The sequence below is a fragment of the Symphalangus syndactylus genome, chromosome 3 (genome assembly GCF_028878055.3).
Source record: "Symphalangus syndactylus isolate Jambi chromosome 3, NHGRI_mSymSyn1-v2.1_pri, whole genome shotgun sequence".
Classification (NCBI taxonomy): domain Eukaryota; kingdom Metazoa; phylum Chordata; class Mammalia; order Primates; family Hylobatidae; genus Symphalangus; species Symphalangus syndactylus.
In genome coordinates, this window is record NC_072425.2 from 122,531,848 (window position 1) to 122,552,877 (window position 21,030).

Here is a 21,030-nt window from a genome sequence, read left to right on the forward strand (position 1 = left end):
GTGTGTGTAAGTATCCACACATAATGTGGATATTCCAAGAATATTCCAGTAACGATGAATACACTTGGTATCCATTCTCCAATTAAAAGAGCCAGGGCTTCTTAGTAAAATGGCTGATTATATCTGAGGCAGGGAAAATATAAGATGATAAAGGACAATCTTGTGGTGTCAGAAAATAAGGAAATGCTTATGAAATGATTGGGAAAAGCATATGGAAAGGATTCAGGAGCTACAAATTAGTAGCTCTGGGACACTGTGAGTAAAAAAATTAAATAGTGGTCATAATGTGTTATTACCATAAGATAAAAATCAATGCCCATGAGCTCAAACTGATATAAGTAAATAAGTGAATAAATAAATAGATGGAGGAGAAGCTCCAGCTTTTCCATATAGTAAACTTCCAATGAATAATGTAGAAGGATGAAAGGGAAACAGAAAATCATCATTAGGTAAACAACACAGTAATAATTGCTGCAGGAAAGAATCATCAATGGATGGTAAAATTAATAGGTGAATGTATAATAAGAAACATAAATTTATATAGTCTCAAAGCATTTCTTCATAAAATGCCTTTTAATTATTAAAGGGAAAATAGTAACTTAACAGTAGAGAAACCTGGTGGACACCATCTTAACCAAGTAATTGAAGGTAACGCCACCAGTAATAAGACATATAGGCATGACATTCCTCCACACTGAGAAAGGTACAGCATCACTTCTGTAGTATTTCTGCCACATGCAAAAACATGAGACACCCAGGAGGAGGCGGTGGGAGGCAGACAGGAAGAGAGGGAAGAAAAAGGGATAGGTATTGATGGAGGTTTGATATTACCACCTCCATTAAGATGTTGATAGTGAAGACAGGAAGATGTGGAGGCAGTACGTAGATTACAAAAAAAAAAATTGTGAATCAACAGAATTTGAGGATCAATATGAGATGAGAAACAATGGATTCTGAAGAGAGTAGAAGGAGATTTAAGGAAGATACCCAGATTTGTGTGCTGCTGTACAAGTGGTTGATCTTGCCTTGTATTAACGACAGGATAAATTGGAGGAGACAAAGTTTTAGGGATAATTATCCACTAATTTAAGATTCTCAATTCATCAGTACTGCCATCCCAAGCATGTAGCATATCCTTACTGAAGTCTTTTATTATTTTATTTGTTTATTATTTCTTATTATATTATTAGGGTCAGATAATCAAATTATGTCCACGGAGAAACTAGTTTTACCTTGATGAAATTCACACTTGCAGGCCAGCTTACCTTGCTGCGATACATGTCCTCGTGAGACCGGGGGTCAGGGTGTGAGAAGTTCTGTTCATTCTGGTTTAGTCTCTGTAGTAAAAAGAAACACATTTTTCCTACTTCATAGACTATCTCTTTCCAGCTTAGTGATAAGTAGGAGGCAGTAATGGCCTCAGGTATGTCATGGAAGAGACCCTTAAAATGAGTTCTGTTCTCACATTATATTGTCAGAAAAATCCCTGCCCCTGAGCCACCATCACAGCAAGCATTCTGTTTGAAACATAGAAATAATTGCCACCAGTTTTCTCCTTTATTTTATATATAAATGTCAAAAAAAGAGACATGAGTATCTTAGATGTGAAATGTTAGGCTTAAATTTAGATATTTTCTGTTTGAAGTTTAGTACATTTATCCAATATTAGTTTATACACAAAACATCTGGAGAAAGAGAATGGGTCTTGGACAAGCTAGTTCTGGGTTCAAATTTCAGCGCTTCCACTTAGCCAATAACAGGTCTGTGAACCCTAACAATAGGCATAAATTATTGAAGCCTCATTTCCCTAGAGTATAAAATGGAGTAAAAGACTTGACTCATAAAATTCATGGAAAATTAACTGAAATAGTTGCAAAACCAAGTATGGTATCCAGTATGTGTGTTTTCACAAAATGAATGGATGATATTTAGCAAATATTAAATACACAAATGGGTTATATTTTCATTTTTGTTTCCTACTGTTTTATTAGGAAACAAAAACTAAATAAGGTAAGCCCTAGCAATAAAATCTCAGAATTATTTTTTTCTTGGTGCAGCCATTCAGAAAAATTAATTAGTTAATTTGTTTGAAGATCATAAATACCAAGGTAGTGAATCATTGCTAAAGCAAGCATAATTATCATAAAAGTATACAATAATTTACAGATTAGGTGAATAAGTTTTAGCTATGTGGTAAGAAATATAATGTATTATTATTCACCTGATCTGGATCAAACTTTGTTGGGTTCCAAAGACAACATTTAAAAATATTTTTTAAAAAATATTCCTTCATATGATAGAACATACTGTGTTTGAGTTTGTTGAAACTTTTGCTCTGATTATAAAACTTGATTTAGATGAATTCCATCTGTATACTCTCACTGGGGAAATAACCTGTAAATGAACCCAAGAGCGACTGATCTTTGAAAATAAAATACTCTCACATTGAACACTATCTCTTTGAGTGAAATTATGACGAAATTACATCAATGGTGATATAGGGAAGTAGAGAGGAGTTATTTCAGTTAAATCAACGTTGATTAATCATGTTCCATGTCCAAGACATTATAAGTAATGTTGTGGCTACATCATTTTTAAAGTGTGGCACCTGTCCTTAATGTTGGGAATCAAGTAGGCCTTGAGGCTCAATTCCATTCTGGCTCAGGAATCTATCAAAATTATGATCTTGGGCAAGTTACTAAAACCTCTCTAAATTCCTCTTTCACCCTCTGGAAATGTGAATACCACAACACTTACTTTGTGAGAATTAAAGGTAAAATATTGTTGAAAATAATCGGCAGGAAATCAATGTCTAAATATCTTTCTCTTTCTATGATAGAGTTTTTGAGAAGATTAAATTTAAAATTTTTAAATTTTGTATGTTTAAAATTTATGTATTTATGTATGTTAAAGGTTATTAATCATTATACAGATATATGAAATTGTTATTATAAATAAATATATAAATAGGTATAGCTCACTGTTATTTATCTGGAAGGCCGACCTCAACCAATGAATGCATATTTTGGAATTTGCTTTTTCATAGCCAAAATCTCATAGCAAGACATTGGAAAACAGGATGGATTTTTCTCCATGGTAGAGAACTGATGTCCTTAGTTTAAAAGAAACTGTGTAAAGCAAAGTCTCTGTGTATAAAAAGAGAAAGCTGTTGTTATATTAGTCAGATAGTGAGGATAAACTAAAGAAATGTGAAAGGATATATATATATATATATATATATATATTCTTATTCAGGCTTTGTCAGTCCTTTACTAATTTTTTATCTTATTTAGAATGAGAAAAATACCATAGAAATGGAAAAGGGATAAGATAATGAAAATTGCAAAGGAAATTCAAATTTACTTTGCAAAAGGATTATTACAGCATTTCAGCCTATCCTATTTTTTGTGCATAATTTTTAAAATTATGTTTCCTTGTTCCTTTTACCATGCTTAGTGAATCTGTTTCATATAGGTGTTTTGTTTTGTCTTGTTTTAGTTTTTGGTTTTTTTTTAATATGGAGAAAGCTTTCAGTAAATTGTCCATAAATAAATCATTGCAGCCCAGATTTAAAAGTACATTTGGCCTTAGGCCATTCCTCATAACTAGTGAAAGCTCAAAAGTATGAGCACAATGTGGAAAAAAAAGAAAAAATATATAAAGAGCTCAGCAAAAAGGATTTAATAAAGGGAAACCACATATTTAATTTAGATGTCTTGTACAAAGGCTGCATATTACCCAATGCTTTTAATATATGACGAGATATTGAATATCATAATGGAGAAATAAAAATCTGCATTTATCTTTAGAACTCTAAACAAAACTCTTCTATTAAGTCATGGTAGGTTGATATCGCAGTATAATATAAAAAATAATAATTCTGAATACAGGCCAGGCACAATGACTCACTCCTGTAATCCCAGCACTTTGAGAGGCTGGGGCAGGTGGATCACTTGAGGTCAAGAGTTCAAGACAAGCCTAGCCAACATGGCGAAACCCTGTCTCTACTAAAAATACAAAAATTAGCTGGGCGTCGTGCTGCCTGCTTTTAATCCCAGCTACATAGGAGGCTGAGGCAGGAGAATCACTTGAACCTGGGAGGTGGAGGCTGCAGTGAGCTGAGTTCGCACCACTGCACTCCAACCAGGAAGACAGATTGGACTCCATCTCGAAAAAAAAAAAAAATCTGAAATTCTGAATACATTTATTTCTGCACATATGGACATATACTCAAAGGAAATTCATAAAATGAAATTACTTGTTAAAATGATGGAATTATGGGATCTTTTCCAGATCTTTCTTTAATGCTTTTACAGATAAAAGCAATGCTTAATTTAGAGAAACACTATCATGCATTATACATTCCAATTTTACCTGAAAGTTTTTGCCCTTTCCTGTGTGATTTGTGGGGATAAAAGCTTTCAATCAATTTTCAACTACGAGCTTTTCTACCTTGTACAAGAAGGTTTTTAATTTGGGATTGTTGTTAAATTACTTCAGGAACATAGTTCAGAAATTATTAATTAATATATGCTAATTAACAGCACAAATATTTTAAAGATGCACAAATAGGTCCAGAATGGAAATATTAAAGTAGCTTGAGGCCGTTGAAGTAACAAAAGGACAATTCAAAAATAATTAACAACAGACCTAGAGGACCAGTAGTGGGTACAGCTGCAAGGAAACACTTCTGTGTGTGCTGGCAGACTGTAGACCTTCAGCGGCTCTTCAGTGAGTACAGCTGTGCTCAGCTAATTTTGTTTGTTACCACAATAATCTAGAAACTACTAAACTTAGAGAGACTTTAAGGCACGATCTACAGGATTTAGGTTTTACAAAATATATTGGGCGCTTGTAGGTGAGAATTGTGGGATTTATACCTCAACTTCCACATTTATATTTATGGAAATATTATTTAGAGACTGCTTTGAGATATAAAATTAATGGTTTTGCTTCTCAAAAATTGATGATCTCAAGACTGGTTAGTAATTTTCAAACTATTATAAAAATTAACTGGAAATATTTTAAATTTTGAAAAACAAAAGAAATCAATATATATAATTGAAACTCAAAGTTACTAGTGTAATTTTTATGTGAAAAAATTCTGCTAGAGAATATGTATCATCAAATCGCATTGTTTTAAATTCCTTAATATTTTAACAATCTGATACCATTTTGAGGTAATTTGGTTGAATGCTTCCCTACAATACATAAGTGAGTAAGTCTCCATCATAAAATGATATATCCATTCTGTCTGAATGTAGCTGTGATCTCAATAAACAGTTGATCTTGTTGCCTAAATATTATCATACATAAGACTTGAGTATACTTTATTATAAAACATCAATTATTTTACAAAATGTAATGGATTCATTTCTAGTAAAAATATCTTAGGAGATGTATTTTCAAATAATCATATTATTCAGATTCATCAAGGCCCTATATTGCTGAAACGAGACAGACCAATAAAGATATTTATTAAATTATGATGATAACATCTGTTTTAGAAATGTAAATTAATTATACTGAACAGAATAATTATTTGATCTTTAGCCATTTTAGGCCTTCAGTTGGGACAGACCCAGAAGAGTGTGTGTGTGTGTGTGTGTGTATGTGTGTGTGTGTTCTGGCTGTTTCTGCGGGTGTCTTCGAGAGACTTCGATTAGTAAAGGGTCTATGTTAGGTTCACTAATGTTCACAAAAGGATGACAGTCAAACCATCGGCTTTTCTGGTCTCCAGTGTAATAGATTCACCTTCAACCAATAACTATGAATCTACTGTCAAAGCCAGACTTGATGGCAATAACAATCACAATTGATGGCAACAAAATCATCATTTTAAAAATCTGAAAAAAACAGCTATTACATCTTATGGAGAATTTCTAAAGGTGGACTTTCAAATCAGCGTAAATCAGTGTAGTCAATAAACATCAACTACTTATTTGCTACATGTTACGTTAGCATTCTGAGGAGTTGCCAATCATGACAATGGTCATAATCAAAAGATGCTGTAACCATACTATTATATCTTTTCATTACACTTGCTGAAGGCATGTTGTTGACAAAATTATGTAACTGTCTATGTTTCCCTTTTTGTTTTGTTGACCAAGAAGCCTACAGATAGATGTTGCTGTCTCATTAATAGTCAAATGATTAGTACAAGAAGTCAGACCAGGAAGAGGTCATTAATTTCAATACAAAAGATGAAGGGCTGTACAGAAGATACCAAATTTGAGCCAGTTCTTAGATAATAGAATATATTTGTGTATTAGACGGGCGTAAAGGATTTTAAGGAATATAATTCTGTACTAGTTAGAATAGGCTAAGCTGCAGTAACAAAATGACCCAAAGAATTAAGGATCATTAAAGGAGAAATCATAACTCTACAGTGGGTTTTCAATTCAATGGGGTTGGGGTTTCTCTCCACTTTGTCTTAAGGGACCCAGGGTCCCTTCATCTTGTGGTGCTACCATCCTTTAAAGCATCCATGTCATCTGCCTTCAGCTAACAGGAAAACAAGTGCAAAGTACACACCGCAGGTGAAATGTGTCAGGCCTGAAAATGGCCCACGTTATTTCTACTCAATGCCCAACGGGAAAGACTTAATCACTCAGCTGCAACTAATTGCAAGTGAGGCCCAGAAATGTAGAGGAACGGAATGCCAGGAAGAAGAGGAAAGTAGATACACAGGGCTCTGCTACAAATATTAAAAATAACAAACTAAAATGCAATTAGTCTTGGCATAGTAAAAAGCATAATTTTATATTAGACATGACTATAATTTCCCTGTAAGTTTCTTATCCACTGCAACCATCCCTTTTTACACATATGCAAGAACTTATCTATACACACATACAGAGGTTTTGGAATCAATTGAAGGATCCCAAATTGACAGGAAACCATTATATCTTGTGGAACACATTTTAGCTACTGTTAAATGTAAATTTTGCAGTAACACAGAAGAAAGAAATAAAGCAGCTCCTATTTACATAGTAAAGTAATATACTTACTTATAGTTTATTTGATAATATATATAATTCAAATTACTTTCAGTTGTTTTATTTATAACTAGATTCTCAATTTCCTTAATTTTAACAATTTTAAATGATAATACAGTGGTTAAGATGGAATGAAAAATTTAGTTTCCTAAATTAAAATATATCACAATCACTGAAAACCTAAATTATCTATTTGTAACACAGTGCGCTGTCCTATTTCTGATGACTCTGGTTAGAAAGCAATTGGTGGACAGTTTTGCAGAGACTCCTAAGCTATACATCATCATTGTACAGAAAACTCTATATATCATTAGCAACACATCAGTGTAAGCAATATAATTCCCTAGAGAAGAATAGTTTGTATTTAACATCAATTTAACCATTTCTCTAGACACATACTATTATGAAGTTTTATAACTCAGCAGAAACATCTGTATGTAGCGGGGGGCAAACATTATGTAAAAGTAGGGAATGATCAAAAAATTCACTCTCAGATGGACTGTAATCTTTAACTAGAGAAGACATTATATTATAATTTAAATTACCTTGATGCCTTACTTTTAGAAGAGAAAATTGTTCTCACGTTTTACAACTTGAGAGGCAGTTGCTCTAATCCATAAAAAGAAAAGGAGAAACTGAGTCTTTGCCTTTTCTTACTCTCTGCAATCCTTATTATTCAGTGTTACATGGAGGTTTATCTTAGCAAAGTCCTCCGTGATAATTTATTCATTAATCTGCAGAATATCCCAAACGAGTGAATATTTTCCCCTTATTTTGAAAATGAGGTTAACATTATCTTTATCTCCATAGAATGAGTCACTAGAAAAGGAGGATTGGAGCTAAGAATTCCTGAAATGCCAATCCAAGCATGTCCAGTTCCATAAACCACCTCTTAAAATTCATTCTTCCATTTCAGAGCATGGCAAGCTCCACACCAGCTAATTTTTCTCTGTGACTATAAATATACCATATTTGCCCTAAAAGGGTAAAAAGAAAAAAAATCTTAATGGGAATTCTGCTCCTACCTGAGCCACTCTAGCAGTTATTTTCTTAGCGACCTCTTAATTATAAGCCCTTAGAGAACAAGAAATAAAGCTAAATCTCACTATCTCTCCAAAAGCAAGATTCTATCTCAGTGAGACTCTTTAATTAATCCAATGATAAATGTTTCTGAATTTCTAAAAAGACATTCTTACAAATTTGTTTTTTTTTTCTTGGAAGAGAGGAATAGTCATTCCAGGGGAGAGAAATACAAATTCCAATGGTAATAAATTTTCCCAACTTTCAAGTCGTCTTGCAAAGACTTACAACAAAGAAAAGACATAACATAGAGTTAAACGAAGATTTTTTTTTTTTTTTTCTTTTTTTGAGACAGAGTTTCCCTCTGTCGCCCAGGCTGGAGTGCAGTGGCGCAATCTCTGCTCACTGCAAGCTCCGCCTCCCGGGTTCACGCCATTCTCCTGCCTCAGCCTCTCCGAGTAGCTGGGACTACAGGCGCCCGCCACCACGCCCGGCTAATTTTTTTTTTTTTTGTATTTTTTAGTAGAGACGGGGTTTCATCATGGTCTCGATCTCCTGACCTCGTGATCCGCCCGCCTCGGCCTCCCAAAGTGCTGGGATTACAAGCGTGAGCACGAAGATTTTTAAGTACAGGCTTTGTTCTCTTGAAAAAAGAAATGGATCATTGGTTGGTTAACTGTGCTCTAAAATTAAAACCAAAATTATTGACTATGGCTCACCTCAAACATATGCCCAGTATATGGAAAAAGTAAACACTGAGTCTTAAAATACTTAAGGCTAGAACAACCTGTGAAGCCAATGTATAGAATTAGGTGTGGTCACACAAGTATATAGACTACATGTGTAGCACTGACTGAGGATCAGCCAATTAAGCTCTTCCAAGCTTTCATTAGTGTAATTATTTTAAGGGGGCATGTTTAGATCCTTGGTATAATTCACAGATGACTGATGCCTGTAATGGAGAGTGAGGCTCCAGACAGCGGTACCAATAATATCGTACCATAAGCACAATCTCCCTCCCACCTCAGCTGTCGTGATGCTTTGCGTAAAGCAAATGTCAACAAATTTGATTCACTGGATGAATAAATGGATGGATATTTGAGGGAGGTGGAGAAGCATTCAAAGACCTTAAAACCCATGTAAATTACAACAGAAAACAATTGCTGTCTCATGATACTACAAATAGAAAAGAATGAGGAAACTAATTTCAGTCCACTGTAGGTGGAATAATTACCTAACACAGGCATTGGGTTCATGGTGGTAATGGTGGTGTCCCGACCTAGTTAAGGAATACCTCCTGAAAGGAGCTACTTGAAAGCCAAAGTTTACAGTTAATGGGGGTACTCACGGAAGGAGAGGGAATGCACCCATGATTTTCCATTCCAGTGCTCCCTTGGCAGCTCATTCCTTTGAGCTACCGGAGTATTGAAATGGAAAAGATTTGTGCTTGCTGAAGCTCCTTGAGCAGAATTCTTGTCAATTCCAATCAGCTGCTTACTTAGGAGTTTGGAAGAAGCCAGGGGACACAAGGTAGGGAGTCAGGCATGAATGAGCTTACATCAGAGGTATGCCATGGAACTCCAGATCTGAGGCATTAACACGAAGCACTTATTCTTAAAAAGCTGATCTCTCTCTTTTTTTTTTTTAATTTAAAAGGAAGGTGACTGCTGACAGTTTAACTATACAGTGTTGATTTCTAGAATAGACAATCTGAGCTTCTTCAGGCATTCGTACCTGATCTTAGCACTCAATTTTTAAATTGAGAGTTCGGTAAGTGTTACAAAGAGTTCTGTTTTTCACTCTAAAGGCAGGGATAACTGAATAGGGTTCCCCACTTTCCCAATCACTCATTGTGTTTGCTGGACAGAATTGTGATCGGCATTAGGAACTATTAAGCGATTAGATAAACGTAAAGTTGTCCCATGAGCGGCTGGCTATGTTTTGGGAGATTAAGATTCCCGATCATTGGTGGACATTCCTCTCATCAAATTAGTAATCTTTCTTTGTGCATATGTCTGCTTTAAATTTTGTGAATATTAGAAACAGGTCATTGGAGAAATCTGAGCTGACAAAATGCGTGTATAATTAAGAACCACTTAGAGCAGCGGCAGAGCTTATGTAGTCCAGGATATGACACAGCAGGCAGCAGGACATTACAGTCACTCAAGGCAGAGCTTAATTTTTAAATAAACGTGTATGCTCAGTTTATTCTGAAAACTAATGAAGAAGCCCTCATGACTCATGGGGCTTTTCTCCGTGAAGTCCCCGAGTGAAGGACCATAAGTAAATACCATAAAGGTAGAGGTCAGCTTTTTCTTTACCAGTGACTCAGATGTGTTCAGGCTCTATAGGGAAAGTCATGGATTGGGGAAAAAAAAAAAAAAAAGCCTGAGTTGGCATGAAATTTTTTCCCAAAAATGGCGACTGAAATTACAAATGTGGTGAGTTTCCTGTTCTATACTGTATTTTTCACAGCAACTAACACTCTTACAGATCACATTTGCTCACATTACTGTAAAATATCCTGCCAATTGGTCTTTCACTCAGCCTATTTCATCATAAGATCCCTCAGCAGTAGTACTAATTATTGTATTTTAATTTTTAATATATTGCAAAATGTATTCACTTGCCATCTGTGAAAAGTACCTCTTCTGCTTGTCTGCATTCGAGGGGCAAAAATGTGTCAATATGCCAACTTTGACCTCTAAACCAGTATTTTTTTTTTTTAGCCAAAAGTACTTTCTTAAAAATTAGAAGCTAACATTTTAAAATTGTGAATTTCCTCATAAAATTTCATGTTTTTTTCTGGCTTTTCCCAGAACATGTAAGATGCAACATTGCTGGGCCCACATGTCTACGTAGCAATCACTGGCAGAGCAGCAGCAAACAGCCTCAGACAGCCAAGCAGTTTGCAGCCTGCCAGGAGCTGTGCCACCCTTCATCATTGCTGTATTGTGGTTTTATGTATACAAGGAGACTTAAAACAAAATGGAAATCTTTCTTGTATCTGTGATTCTATCCAACCCGAGAAAAAAAATATGTGGCCTATGAAATGATGAGTTTCTCAAAAGATGTGAAAAGGTATATTTCTTGGTAGAAATGAAGAACGTATAAACAAAATATGTCCATAGCTAAAAAGTGCAATTTATGATGCCATTAAGGACGAACCAGTGTAAAAAGTGGGCTAGTTCTTGACTTTACAGTCAAATTGCTTCACTCACTCACTTTATTTGCTTGATCCTTTAGACGCTTATGTTATAAATTAATGCATTAATACACGTCTTGCTTCCTTCATTGTCAAATGGCCATCCACATTTATAAGGAGTATGCAAATGGGTTGAGTAGATATATCTCCAACCTGTCATATCACAGAGAAACTGCAGGATTGTGCAGCATCGCAGATTCAGGCTGCAGACCAATTGGCTGCTCATTTGGAGTAGTGTCCCCCAGTCCCCCTAGGTATAGCAGGAATAATTAATATTTTGAGATTATTTGATTTAAGCTATTCAATGCCCCATGGCCCCCAGACTTTATCTAATGTTTTAATAGAAAGGCTGTTGGTTCCCAGAAGTCAAGTGGGAATGGGGCTGCCTAACTTGATGAATATATTCTCATGGACAGTGTTAAGTGGTTTTGGGTCCTTCTTCCTGGGATCAGAGCCTTGTTCCTATATTGTGGCTTGCTCCCTATTTTTCATCTAGCTGGTCACACCATGATTTGGGCCCTATGTTTCGGGGTTTTTAATATCTATGCAATCTCTTTTGCTAATTAAAGAATCTTGAGAGATTCATTGCAAAAATAACTATTTTAGGAACGGATCACTAAGGAGGTGGAAAGATTTTGAAGAGGGATAATATTTCAGTTTTTCTGTTATTGGCTTAAGTTTATTTCCGAGTAGCACTTAAGACCCAAGAATGCCCCTCCCCTTTCTGTTCTCCTCTGCTTGAATTTTCATTTCCCATTCACGTGTCTCCTCCATTCTCACAGACTGGCTGGAGAAATAACGAGATTCAAGGATTCTTACAGTTTAATTTTAGTTATTATCATAACATTCAGGAATATGTTTTGTTGTTTACAAAAACAATCTCTGAGCCTGGACTCAAACAAACATACTAAGGGATATTCTATAATTGGATTTGTTTCATTGATTTTACATATATTAATAGTGCAAAGCACTGTACAAATGCCAAAGAGAGATTCCTGCCAAAGATCCTGCCCTAGCAGGGTTTGCAACCAAACAGAACAGAAAAACTTAATTAAACAAGCAATTACACAAATTACTTGTGCAATTATTAATCCTGACCTTTATATTATCTCCCTTCTTTGTGAACATTCTTCCCTCAGCTATTCCCACAGCAGGGTAAATCTCATCCTCCCAGTCATCAATATTGGGCATGAGGAGCTTCCATGTCCTGTGATTGGACAGCGATTGGTCTTAGCTCAAAGACTGTTTGCTTTTTGTGGAAAAACCAGGCATCATCTTCCTGCACTCAAAATAAGGCTTAATTTTTTCTTGACCATAATGGTAGTAAATGTCAATTGCAGTAAATCTGATGCAAGCTGGAAACTATAAAAGAATATATATAAATCATATGTATACTTGTCTCTCAGAAATAGCTATTCTTGATATCTTAAAACATGTTCTCTGTTCTCTTTCCTAATTTGAAATCATGTTTTATATGTAACTATGAAACTGTGAAACCTTTCCATAGTGAAAAATCAGATGGTGCTAATTTCCCTCTACTGCTATATTATTGAGGTAAGAATATTTTTGTATATAGACAGTCCCTGACATTGGTTAAGCATTTGGGCTTAACCATTCTTCCACTTTATGATGGGTTTATCAGGGTATTAAGTTCATTTTCAACTTATGATGTTTGTGAATTATGATGAGCTTATTGTGATGTAGGCTCACTGTAAGTTGAGGAGCATCTGGACTTACAGTGGTAAAACTTACCATTTTTCAACCTTACAATGGGGTTATTGGAGTAGTAAGTGCATTTTCAACTTATGATGTGTTCTACTTATAATGGGTTTGTGGAGATATAACCCAATTGTAAGTAGAGAAGCATCTGTACTAGTCTTTTAGAATCATTTACCAGAAGGTACCTGATATAAAATTTAGGACTCTGCATAGGTAGTCATAAATTTGTTCCTTAAAGGTTGTACCAATTCATGTTTCTATCAACAGTGAGCAAAAGTTTGTATCTCATGATAACTTTACTGATACTATTATTTCTTTAATACCTTCTCTACTTTCTAAGGTTAAAATGGTAAAATTTAATGTGCTTTTCTGCAATTTTAGTTTTATTATACATATATAGATATAATGGTACATGTATTTTATTAAGATGTAAATATACTCCATGTCCATTGTATTACATACATAAAATAAGTAAAAATTTAGATAAATATTTAAGATTTAATCTCTTCCACCAAATTTACATAGTCTAGGCATTTTTACAATGAAACAATATTATCGCCAAACTAATAATTGCATACTAAAAATTTGTGACTTCTATAAGTCGACTTAAGTGAATATTTTTTCTTTTAAATGATTTTTACTTAACTAAATATTTGAACTTTTAGTGATATTGAAAATCAGTTTTAGTGACCCCACAATTAATTCTAGGAAGAACACAACTGGACCTTGGGACCTGCCGATGCATAAGGTTGAAGAAGTAGACCACTGGCTAAAAAGGAAAGGGGGAAAAACCCTCCTAATTACATACAAACATCTCAGCAGTGAGCAATCATGAGAAAGGAAATGCTGGAAAAGTACTTGACATTTAAATGTCAATTTAATCAACTTATGCAATTTTAAAATGTAGCTGAGTGTAATGGGTTCTTTAAATTCTTTAAAACATTATTTAAAATGGTCCAGAGATTGAGCATTTAGGTGCCTTGAACTGTCTTTTGAACCAATATCCTTAAATAATAACTTACTGAATTAGGTCATTACACTTTTAAAATAAAAACATAAATTTTATGGGTTTTTTCCAAAGTAAAAGATATCAGCATATCTGATGTAAAATAATGATTGGTCAGCATTTATGGTAAGTCAAAGAGATAATGTTGGAAAGGACAAATTGGAGAGTTAGGATGTCTAAATTCTAGGAAGGAAAATATTCAGACTATGAGAAAAACAGGATGTAGGATTCTTACTTCCCTACTAATTTATTTCCCTTAATTTTGGCACGAATTAGTCTTAACCCCAGCTTCCTCGTCATCCTTGATCTAGACAATTCACTGGAGAGAGAACTAATCATTGCTCGCTTCAACTTCTTAATATATCAAATTTTTGTGCATATGTAACTATGAACAGTAAGTAGAAAGTGATGAGAACAAGATACCCAGGGAAGCAATTGATTCAGTTTGGTCCTAAGGCTCAATAAAAGTTGACCTCTGAATTTATAATGAACTCAATGCAGCATCACCAACAACAAAACAAATAATGGACATTTTTCAAAAGAAGACATAAAAATAGCCAGCAAACATGAAAAAATGCTTAACATCACTAATCATTAGAGAAATGCAAATTAAAATTGCAGTGAAATATCGTCTGACACCAGTCAAAATGACTACTATTAAAAAGTCAGAAAATAACAGATGTTGGGAAGGATGCAGAGAAAAGGGAATGCTCATACAGTGTTGGTGGGAATGTAAATTCATACAACGTCTATAGAGAACAGTATGGAGATTCCCAAAGAACTAAAACCAGAACTACCATTCAATCTAGCAATCCCACTACTGGATATTTACCCAATAAACATACGAGTGCAGGTGTCTTTTTTATATCATTATGTAAATGATACGCACTAATAAGTTTATTGCAGTGATATTTACCATGGCAAATATAGGGACAGAATCAATAACCTAAGTGTCCATAAAAGGACAATTAGATAAATAAAATGTGATATATATAGATATATATAGATAGATAAACACACACCATTATATACACATATATATATATGCACACACACACACACACACACACATTGGAATACTATTCAGCCATGATAAAGAATGAAATCAGTGAAATCACATGTTTCACAGCAATATGGATGGAATTGGAGACCATTATCTGAACTGAAACAACCCAGAAACAGAAAGCCAAATAATACCACATGCTCTCACTTATAAGTGGGAGCTAAATAGTGTGTATACAGGGACATAGAGCATGAAATGATAGACATTGGTGATTTGCAATGGTTGGAGGGCAATAGGGGATGGTGATAAGAAATTACTTAATAATGCAGTGTACATTATTTGAATGATGAATACACTAAAAGCCAAGACCACCACTGTGCAATATATCCATGCAACAAAATTGTACTTATAGCCCTTAAATTTATAATTTTTTTTAAAAAAAGTTGAGCTTTGAGCCTAAACACTAATAATGTGTCATAGAATTTTCTCTTTTAGGTTGACAAATATAATTTTTATGTTGTTGAGGGAAAAAAACATTGTTTGATTATATTGTTGTTACCAAAATAATGAAGAGTTTGTCTATATGTTCAATTGAGAGTACCAAGTTTAGAAATCAATGTTTGCATTTGAATCTCATCTCTACTACTTAGTCCTGTGAGCTTGAGCAAATCTTAATCTCTCTGAGCTTTAGTTTCTTCATTTATAAAATGAGGATAATCAATACTTTATAGGATTTATATGAGGATTAATTAATATCCTGTTAAATATGATAATATTTGTAGAATAATTAAATATACAGAATAATTCAAGCATTGAAACAGTTTAAGCATGCAATATTAGCTATTTCTCATCATCTGTGTTCTTAGTAGCAAGCAACAGAATCTAATTCTGGCTCACTGAGTCAAAAATAAATTTATTAAAAAGTTCTAAGTATTCTCAGAATATTCTGGAGGACTGGATAACTAAATCTAGGACAAAAAGACATGAACATTGCACAAATTCACAACACAAACGTGAATGGCAAGTGAGGACACTCATGCCATTGCCTGGTTTCAGCCTTGCGCATAGCATACAGACTCTCCCATCTGGAATTCACTGGAGCTAATACCTGCTTATAGCCATAGAGGGCACCTATGATTGCTACTTCTACACATCACTGATAACTATTTGGATTGGCAGAATCCATATCATGACCTACATGAGTTAGGGTCTCCTCATGTGTCAGAAACCACATGATTTATTTGCAGGGGGAAACTAATATAAAGAATCATTAATTAAAAGAAGGAGATTGGAAAGCAGGGGCAAGATGGCTGAATAAGAACAGCTCCGGTCTGCAGCTCCCAGTGAGACAAACACAGAAAGAGGGTGATTTCTGCATTTGCAACTGAGGAACCCGGTTCATCTCACTGGGACTAATTAGACAGTGAGTGCAGCCCATGGAAAGCAAGCTGAAGCAGGATGAGGCATCACCTCACCCAGGAAGCTCAAGGGTTGGGGAACTCCTTCCCCTAGCCAAGAGAAGCCATGAGGGATCGTGCTGTGAGGGATGGTGCTATCTGGCCAAGATACTATGCTTTTCCTATGGTCTTCACAACCCACAAACCAGGAGATTCCCTCGGGTGCCTACACTACATGGTCCCTGGGTTTCATTTACAAAACTGGGTGGCTGTTTGGGCAGACACTGAGCTAGCTGCAGGAGTTTTTTTTTCATACCCCAGTGGCATCTGCAATGCCATTGAGACAGAACCATTCACTCCACTGGAAAGGCTGAAGCCAGGGAGCCAGGTGGTCTTGCTCAGCGGATCCCACCTCCATGGAGCCCAGCAAGCTAAGATCCACTGGCTTGAAATTCTCACTGCCAGCACAGCAGTCTAAAGTAGACTTGGGATGCTCGAGCTTGGTGGGGAGAGGGGCGTCCACTATTACCGAGGCTTGAATAGGTGGTTTTCCCCTCACAGTATAAACAAAGCCTCTGGGAAGTACAAACTGAGTGGAGCCCACCGCAGCGCCTCAAAGCCACAGTAGCCAGACTGCCTCTCTAGATTCTTCCTCTCTGGGCAAGGCATCTCTGAAAGAAAGGCAGAAGCCCCAGTCAGGAGCTTACAGATAAAAATCCCATCTCCCTCAGACAGGGCACCTGGGGGGAGGGGCAGCTGTGGGTGCAACTTCAGCAAACTTAAATGTTCCTGCCTGCCAGCTCTGAAGAGAGCAGCAGATCTCCCAGCACAGCACTAGAGCTCTGCTAAGGGACAGACTTCTTCCTCAAGTGGGTCCCTGAACCCCAAGCCTCCTGATGTGGAGACACCTCCTAGCAGGGGTCAATAGACACCTCATACAGGAGAGCTCCGGCTGGCATCTAGTGGGTGCCCCTCTGGGATGAAGCTTCCAGAGGAAGGAGCAAGCAGCAATCTTTGCCATTCCACAGGCTCCACTGGTGATACCCAAGCAACCAGGGTCTGGAGTGGACCGCCAGCAAACTCCAGCAGACCTGCAGAAGAGGGACCTGACTGTTAGAAGGAAAACTAAAAAACAGAAAGCAATAGTATCAACATCAAAAAAAAAAAGGACAATCAAGCAAAAACTCCATCCAAAGGTCACCAACAGCAAAGACCAAAGGTAGATAAATCCACAAAGATGAGGAAAAACCATTGCAAAAAGGCTTAAAATGCCAAAAACTACAATGCCTCTTCTCTTCCAAAAGATCACAACTCCTCGCCAGCAGGGAAACATAACTGGACAGAGAATGAGTTAGACAAATTGACAGAAGTAGGCTTCAGAAGGTGGGTAATAACAAACTCCTTCAAGCTAAAGGAGCATGTTATAACCCAATGGAAGGAAGCTAAGAACCTGAAAAAAAGGTTAGAGGAATTGCTAACTAGAATAACCAGTATAGAGAAGAAGATAAATGACCTGATGGAGCTGAAAAACACAGCACGAGAACTTTGTGAAGCATACACAGGATCAATAGCAGAATCCATCAAGCAGAAGAAAGGATATCAGAGATTGAAGATAAACTTAATTAAATAAAGCATGAAGACAAGATTAGAGAAAAAAGGATGAAAAGGAATGAACAAAGCCGCAAGAAATATGGGACTATGTGAAAAGACTAAACCTATGTCTGATTGGTGTACCTGAAAGTGACGGGAGAATGGAACCAAGTTGGAAAACACTCTTCAGAATATTACCCAGGAGAAATTCCCCAACATAGCAAGACAGGCCAATATTCAAATTCAGGAAATACAGAGAACACCACAAAGATACTCCTCGAGAAGAGCAACTCCAAGACATATAATCATCAGATTCACCAAGGTTGAAATGAAGGAAAAAATGTTAAGGACAGCCAGAGAGATAAAGCAGGTCACCCACAAAGGGAAGCCCATCAGACTAACAGCAGATCTCTACACAGAAACCCTGCAAGCCACAAGAGAGTGGGGACCAATACTCAACATTCCTAAAGAAAAAAATTTTCAACCCAGAATTTCATATCCAGCCAAATTAAGCTTCTTAAGTGAAGGAGAAATAAAATCCTTTACAGACAAGCAAATGCTGAGGGACTTTGTCACCATCAGGCCTGCCTTACAAGAGCTCCTGAAGGAAGCACTAAATATGGAAAGGAAAAACCGGTACCAGCCACTGCAGAAACAAAGCAAAATGTAAAAACAATCAACACTATGAAGGAACAGCACCAACTAATGGGCAAAATAATGAGCTAGCATCATAATGACAGGATCCAACTCACACATAAAAATATTAACCTTTAATGTAAATGGGCTAAATGCCCCAATTAAAAGGCGCAGACTGGCAAACTGGATACAGTCAAGACCTATCAGTGTGCTGTATTCAGGAGACCCATGTCATGTGCAAAGACACACATAGGCTCAAAATAAAGGGATGCAGGAATATGTACCAAGTAAATGGAAAGCAAAAGAAGCAGGGGTTGCAATCCTATTCTCTGATAAAACATACTTTAAACCAACAAAGATCAAAAAAGAGAAAGAAAGGCATTACATAATGGTAAAGGGATCAATGCAACAAGAAGAGCTAACTATTCTAAATATATATGCACCCAATACAGAAGCATCCAGATTCATAAAACAAGTTCTTAGAGTCCCACACAATAATAGTGGAAGACTTTAACACCCCACTGTCAATATTGGACAGATGAACAAGACAGAAAATTAACAAGGATATTCAGGACTTGAACTCAGCTCTGGACCAAGCAGATCTAATAGACATCTACAGAACTCTCCATCCCAAAGCAACAGAATATACATTCTTCTAAGCACCACATAGCACTTATTCTAAAATTGACCATATAATTTGAAGTAAAACACTCCTCAGCAAATGCAAAATAATGGAAATTATAACAAACGGTCTCAGACTGCAGTGCAATCAAATTAGAACTCAGGATTAAGAAACTCGCTCAAAACCTCACCACTACATGAAAATTGAATCACCTGCTCCTGAATCCCTACTGGATAAATAACAAAATTAAGGCAGAAATAAATAAGTTCCTTGAAACTAATGAGAACAAAGACACAACATACCAAAATCTCTGGGACACAGCTAAAGCAGTGTTTAGAGGAAAATTTATAGCACTAAAATGGCCACAGGAGAAAGTGGGAAAGATCTAAAATCCACACTCTAACATCACAATTAGAAGAACTAGAGAAGCAAGAGCAAACAAATTCAAAAGCTAGCAGAAGACAAGAAATAACTAAGATCAGAGCTGAACCTTAGGTGATGGAGACACGAAAAACACTTCAAAAAATCAGTGAATCTGGGAGCTAGTTTTTTGAAAAGATTAACAAAATTGATATACCGCTAGTCAGACTAATAAAAAAGAAAAGAGAGAAGAATCAAATAGACCCAATAAAAAATGATAAAGGGGAGATTACCACTCACTCCACGAAGCATAAACTGCTATCAGAGAATACTATAAACACATCTATGCAAATAAACTAGAAAATCTAGGAGAAATAGATAAATTACTGAGCATATACGCCCTCCCAAGACTAAACCAGGAAGAAGTTGAATCCCTGAATAAACCAATAACTAGTTCTGAAATTGAGGCAGTAATTAATAGCCTACCAACCCCAAAAATGCCCAGGACCAGACAGATTCAGAGCCAAGTTCTACTAGAGGTACAAAGACGAGCTGGTACCATTCCTTCTGAAACTACTCCAAACAATAGAAAAAGAAGGACTCCTCCCTAACTCATTTTATGAGGCCAACATCATCCTGATACCAAAACCTGGCAGAAATACAACAAAAAAAGAAAATTTCAGGCCAATATACCTGACGAACATCAATGCAAAAATCCTCAATAAACTACTGGCAAACTGAATCCAGCAGCACATTAAAAAGCTTATCCACCTGGATCAAGTTGGCTTCATCCCTGGGATACAAGGCTGGTTCAACATACACAAATCGATTAATGTAAGCCATCACATAAACAGAACCAATATCAAAAACCACATGATTATCTCAATAGATGCAGAAAAGGCCTTCAATGAAATTCAACAACTCTTCATGCTAAAAACACTCAATAAATTAGGAATTGATTGAACATATCTGAAAATAATAAAAACATATCTGAAAATAATAAGAGCTATTTATGACAAACCCACAGCCAATATCATACTGATTGGGCAAAAGCTGGAAGCATTCCCTTAGAAAACCGGCACAAGACAGGGATGCCCTCTCTCACCACTCCTTTTCAACATAGTATTGGAAGTTCTGGCCACGGCAATCAGGCAAGAGAAAGAAATAAGGCGTATTCAAATAGGAAGAGAGGAAGTCAAATTGTCTCTGTTTGCAGATGACAAGATTATATATTTAGAAAACCCCATTGTCTCAGCCCAAAATCTCCTTAAGCTGATAAGCAACTTCAGCAAGGTCTCAGGATACAAAATCAATGTGCAAAAATCAAAGCATTCATATACACCAATAATAGACAAACAGTGAGCCAAATCATGAGCTAACTCCCATTCACAATTGCTAAAAAAATAGAATGAAATACCTAGGAACACAACTTCAAGGGATGTGAAGAATCTCTTCTAGGAGAACTACAAACCAC

General features: G+C 36.1%; 2 protein-coding genes across 18 annotated transcripts in view; one reads left to right on the forward strand and one right to left on the reverse strand.

Annotated features, from left to right (window-relative positions):
* The window catches only part of LOC134736030 (BEN domain-containing protein 2-like), an 816,235-nt gene that overhangs the window by 554,584 nt on the left and 240,621 nt on the right, over nt 1-21,030 (reverse strand). For 4 of the 7 annotated variants that reach the window (XR_010119706.1, XR_010119705.1, XM_063635061.1 and 1 more), the window contains one exon: nt 1,266-1,337. The exons of the other annotated variants lie outside the window; for them this stretch is intronic. Coding sequence is in view for 2 of the 4 variants with exons in the window: in XM_063635061.1 (XP_063491131.1) it covers nt 1,266-1,324 (59 nt within the window). In the remaining 2 variants the exon portion in view is untranslated. The remainder of the gene's footprint in view (nt 1-1,265; nt 1,338-21,030) is intronic. 7 annotated transcript variants of the gene reach the window in all.
* Nucleotides 1-21,030, forward strand: part of GRIA4 (glutamate ionotropic receptor AMPA type subunit 4) — a 380,575-nt gene that overhangs the window by 102,897 nt on the left and 256,648 nt on the right. The gene's annotated exons all lie outside the window — the stretch shown is intronic.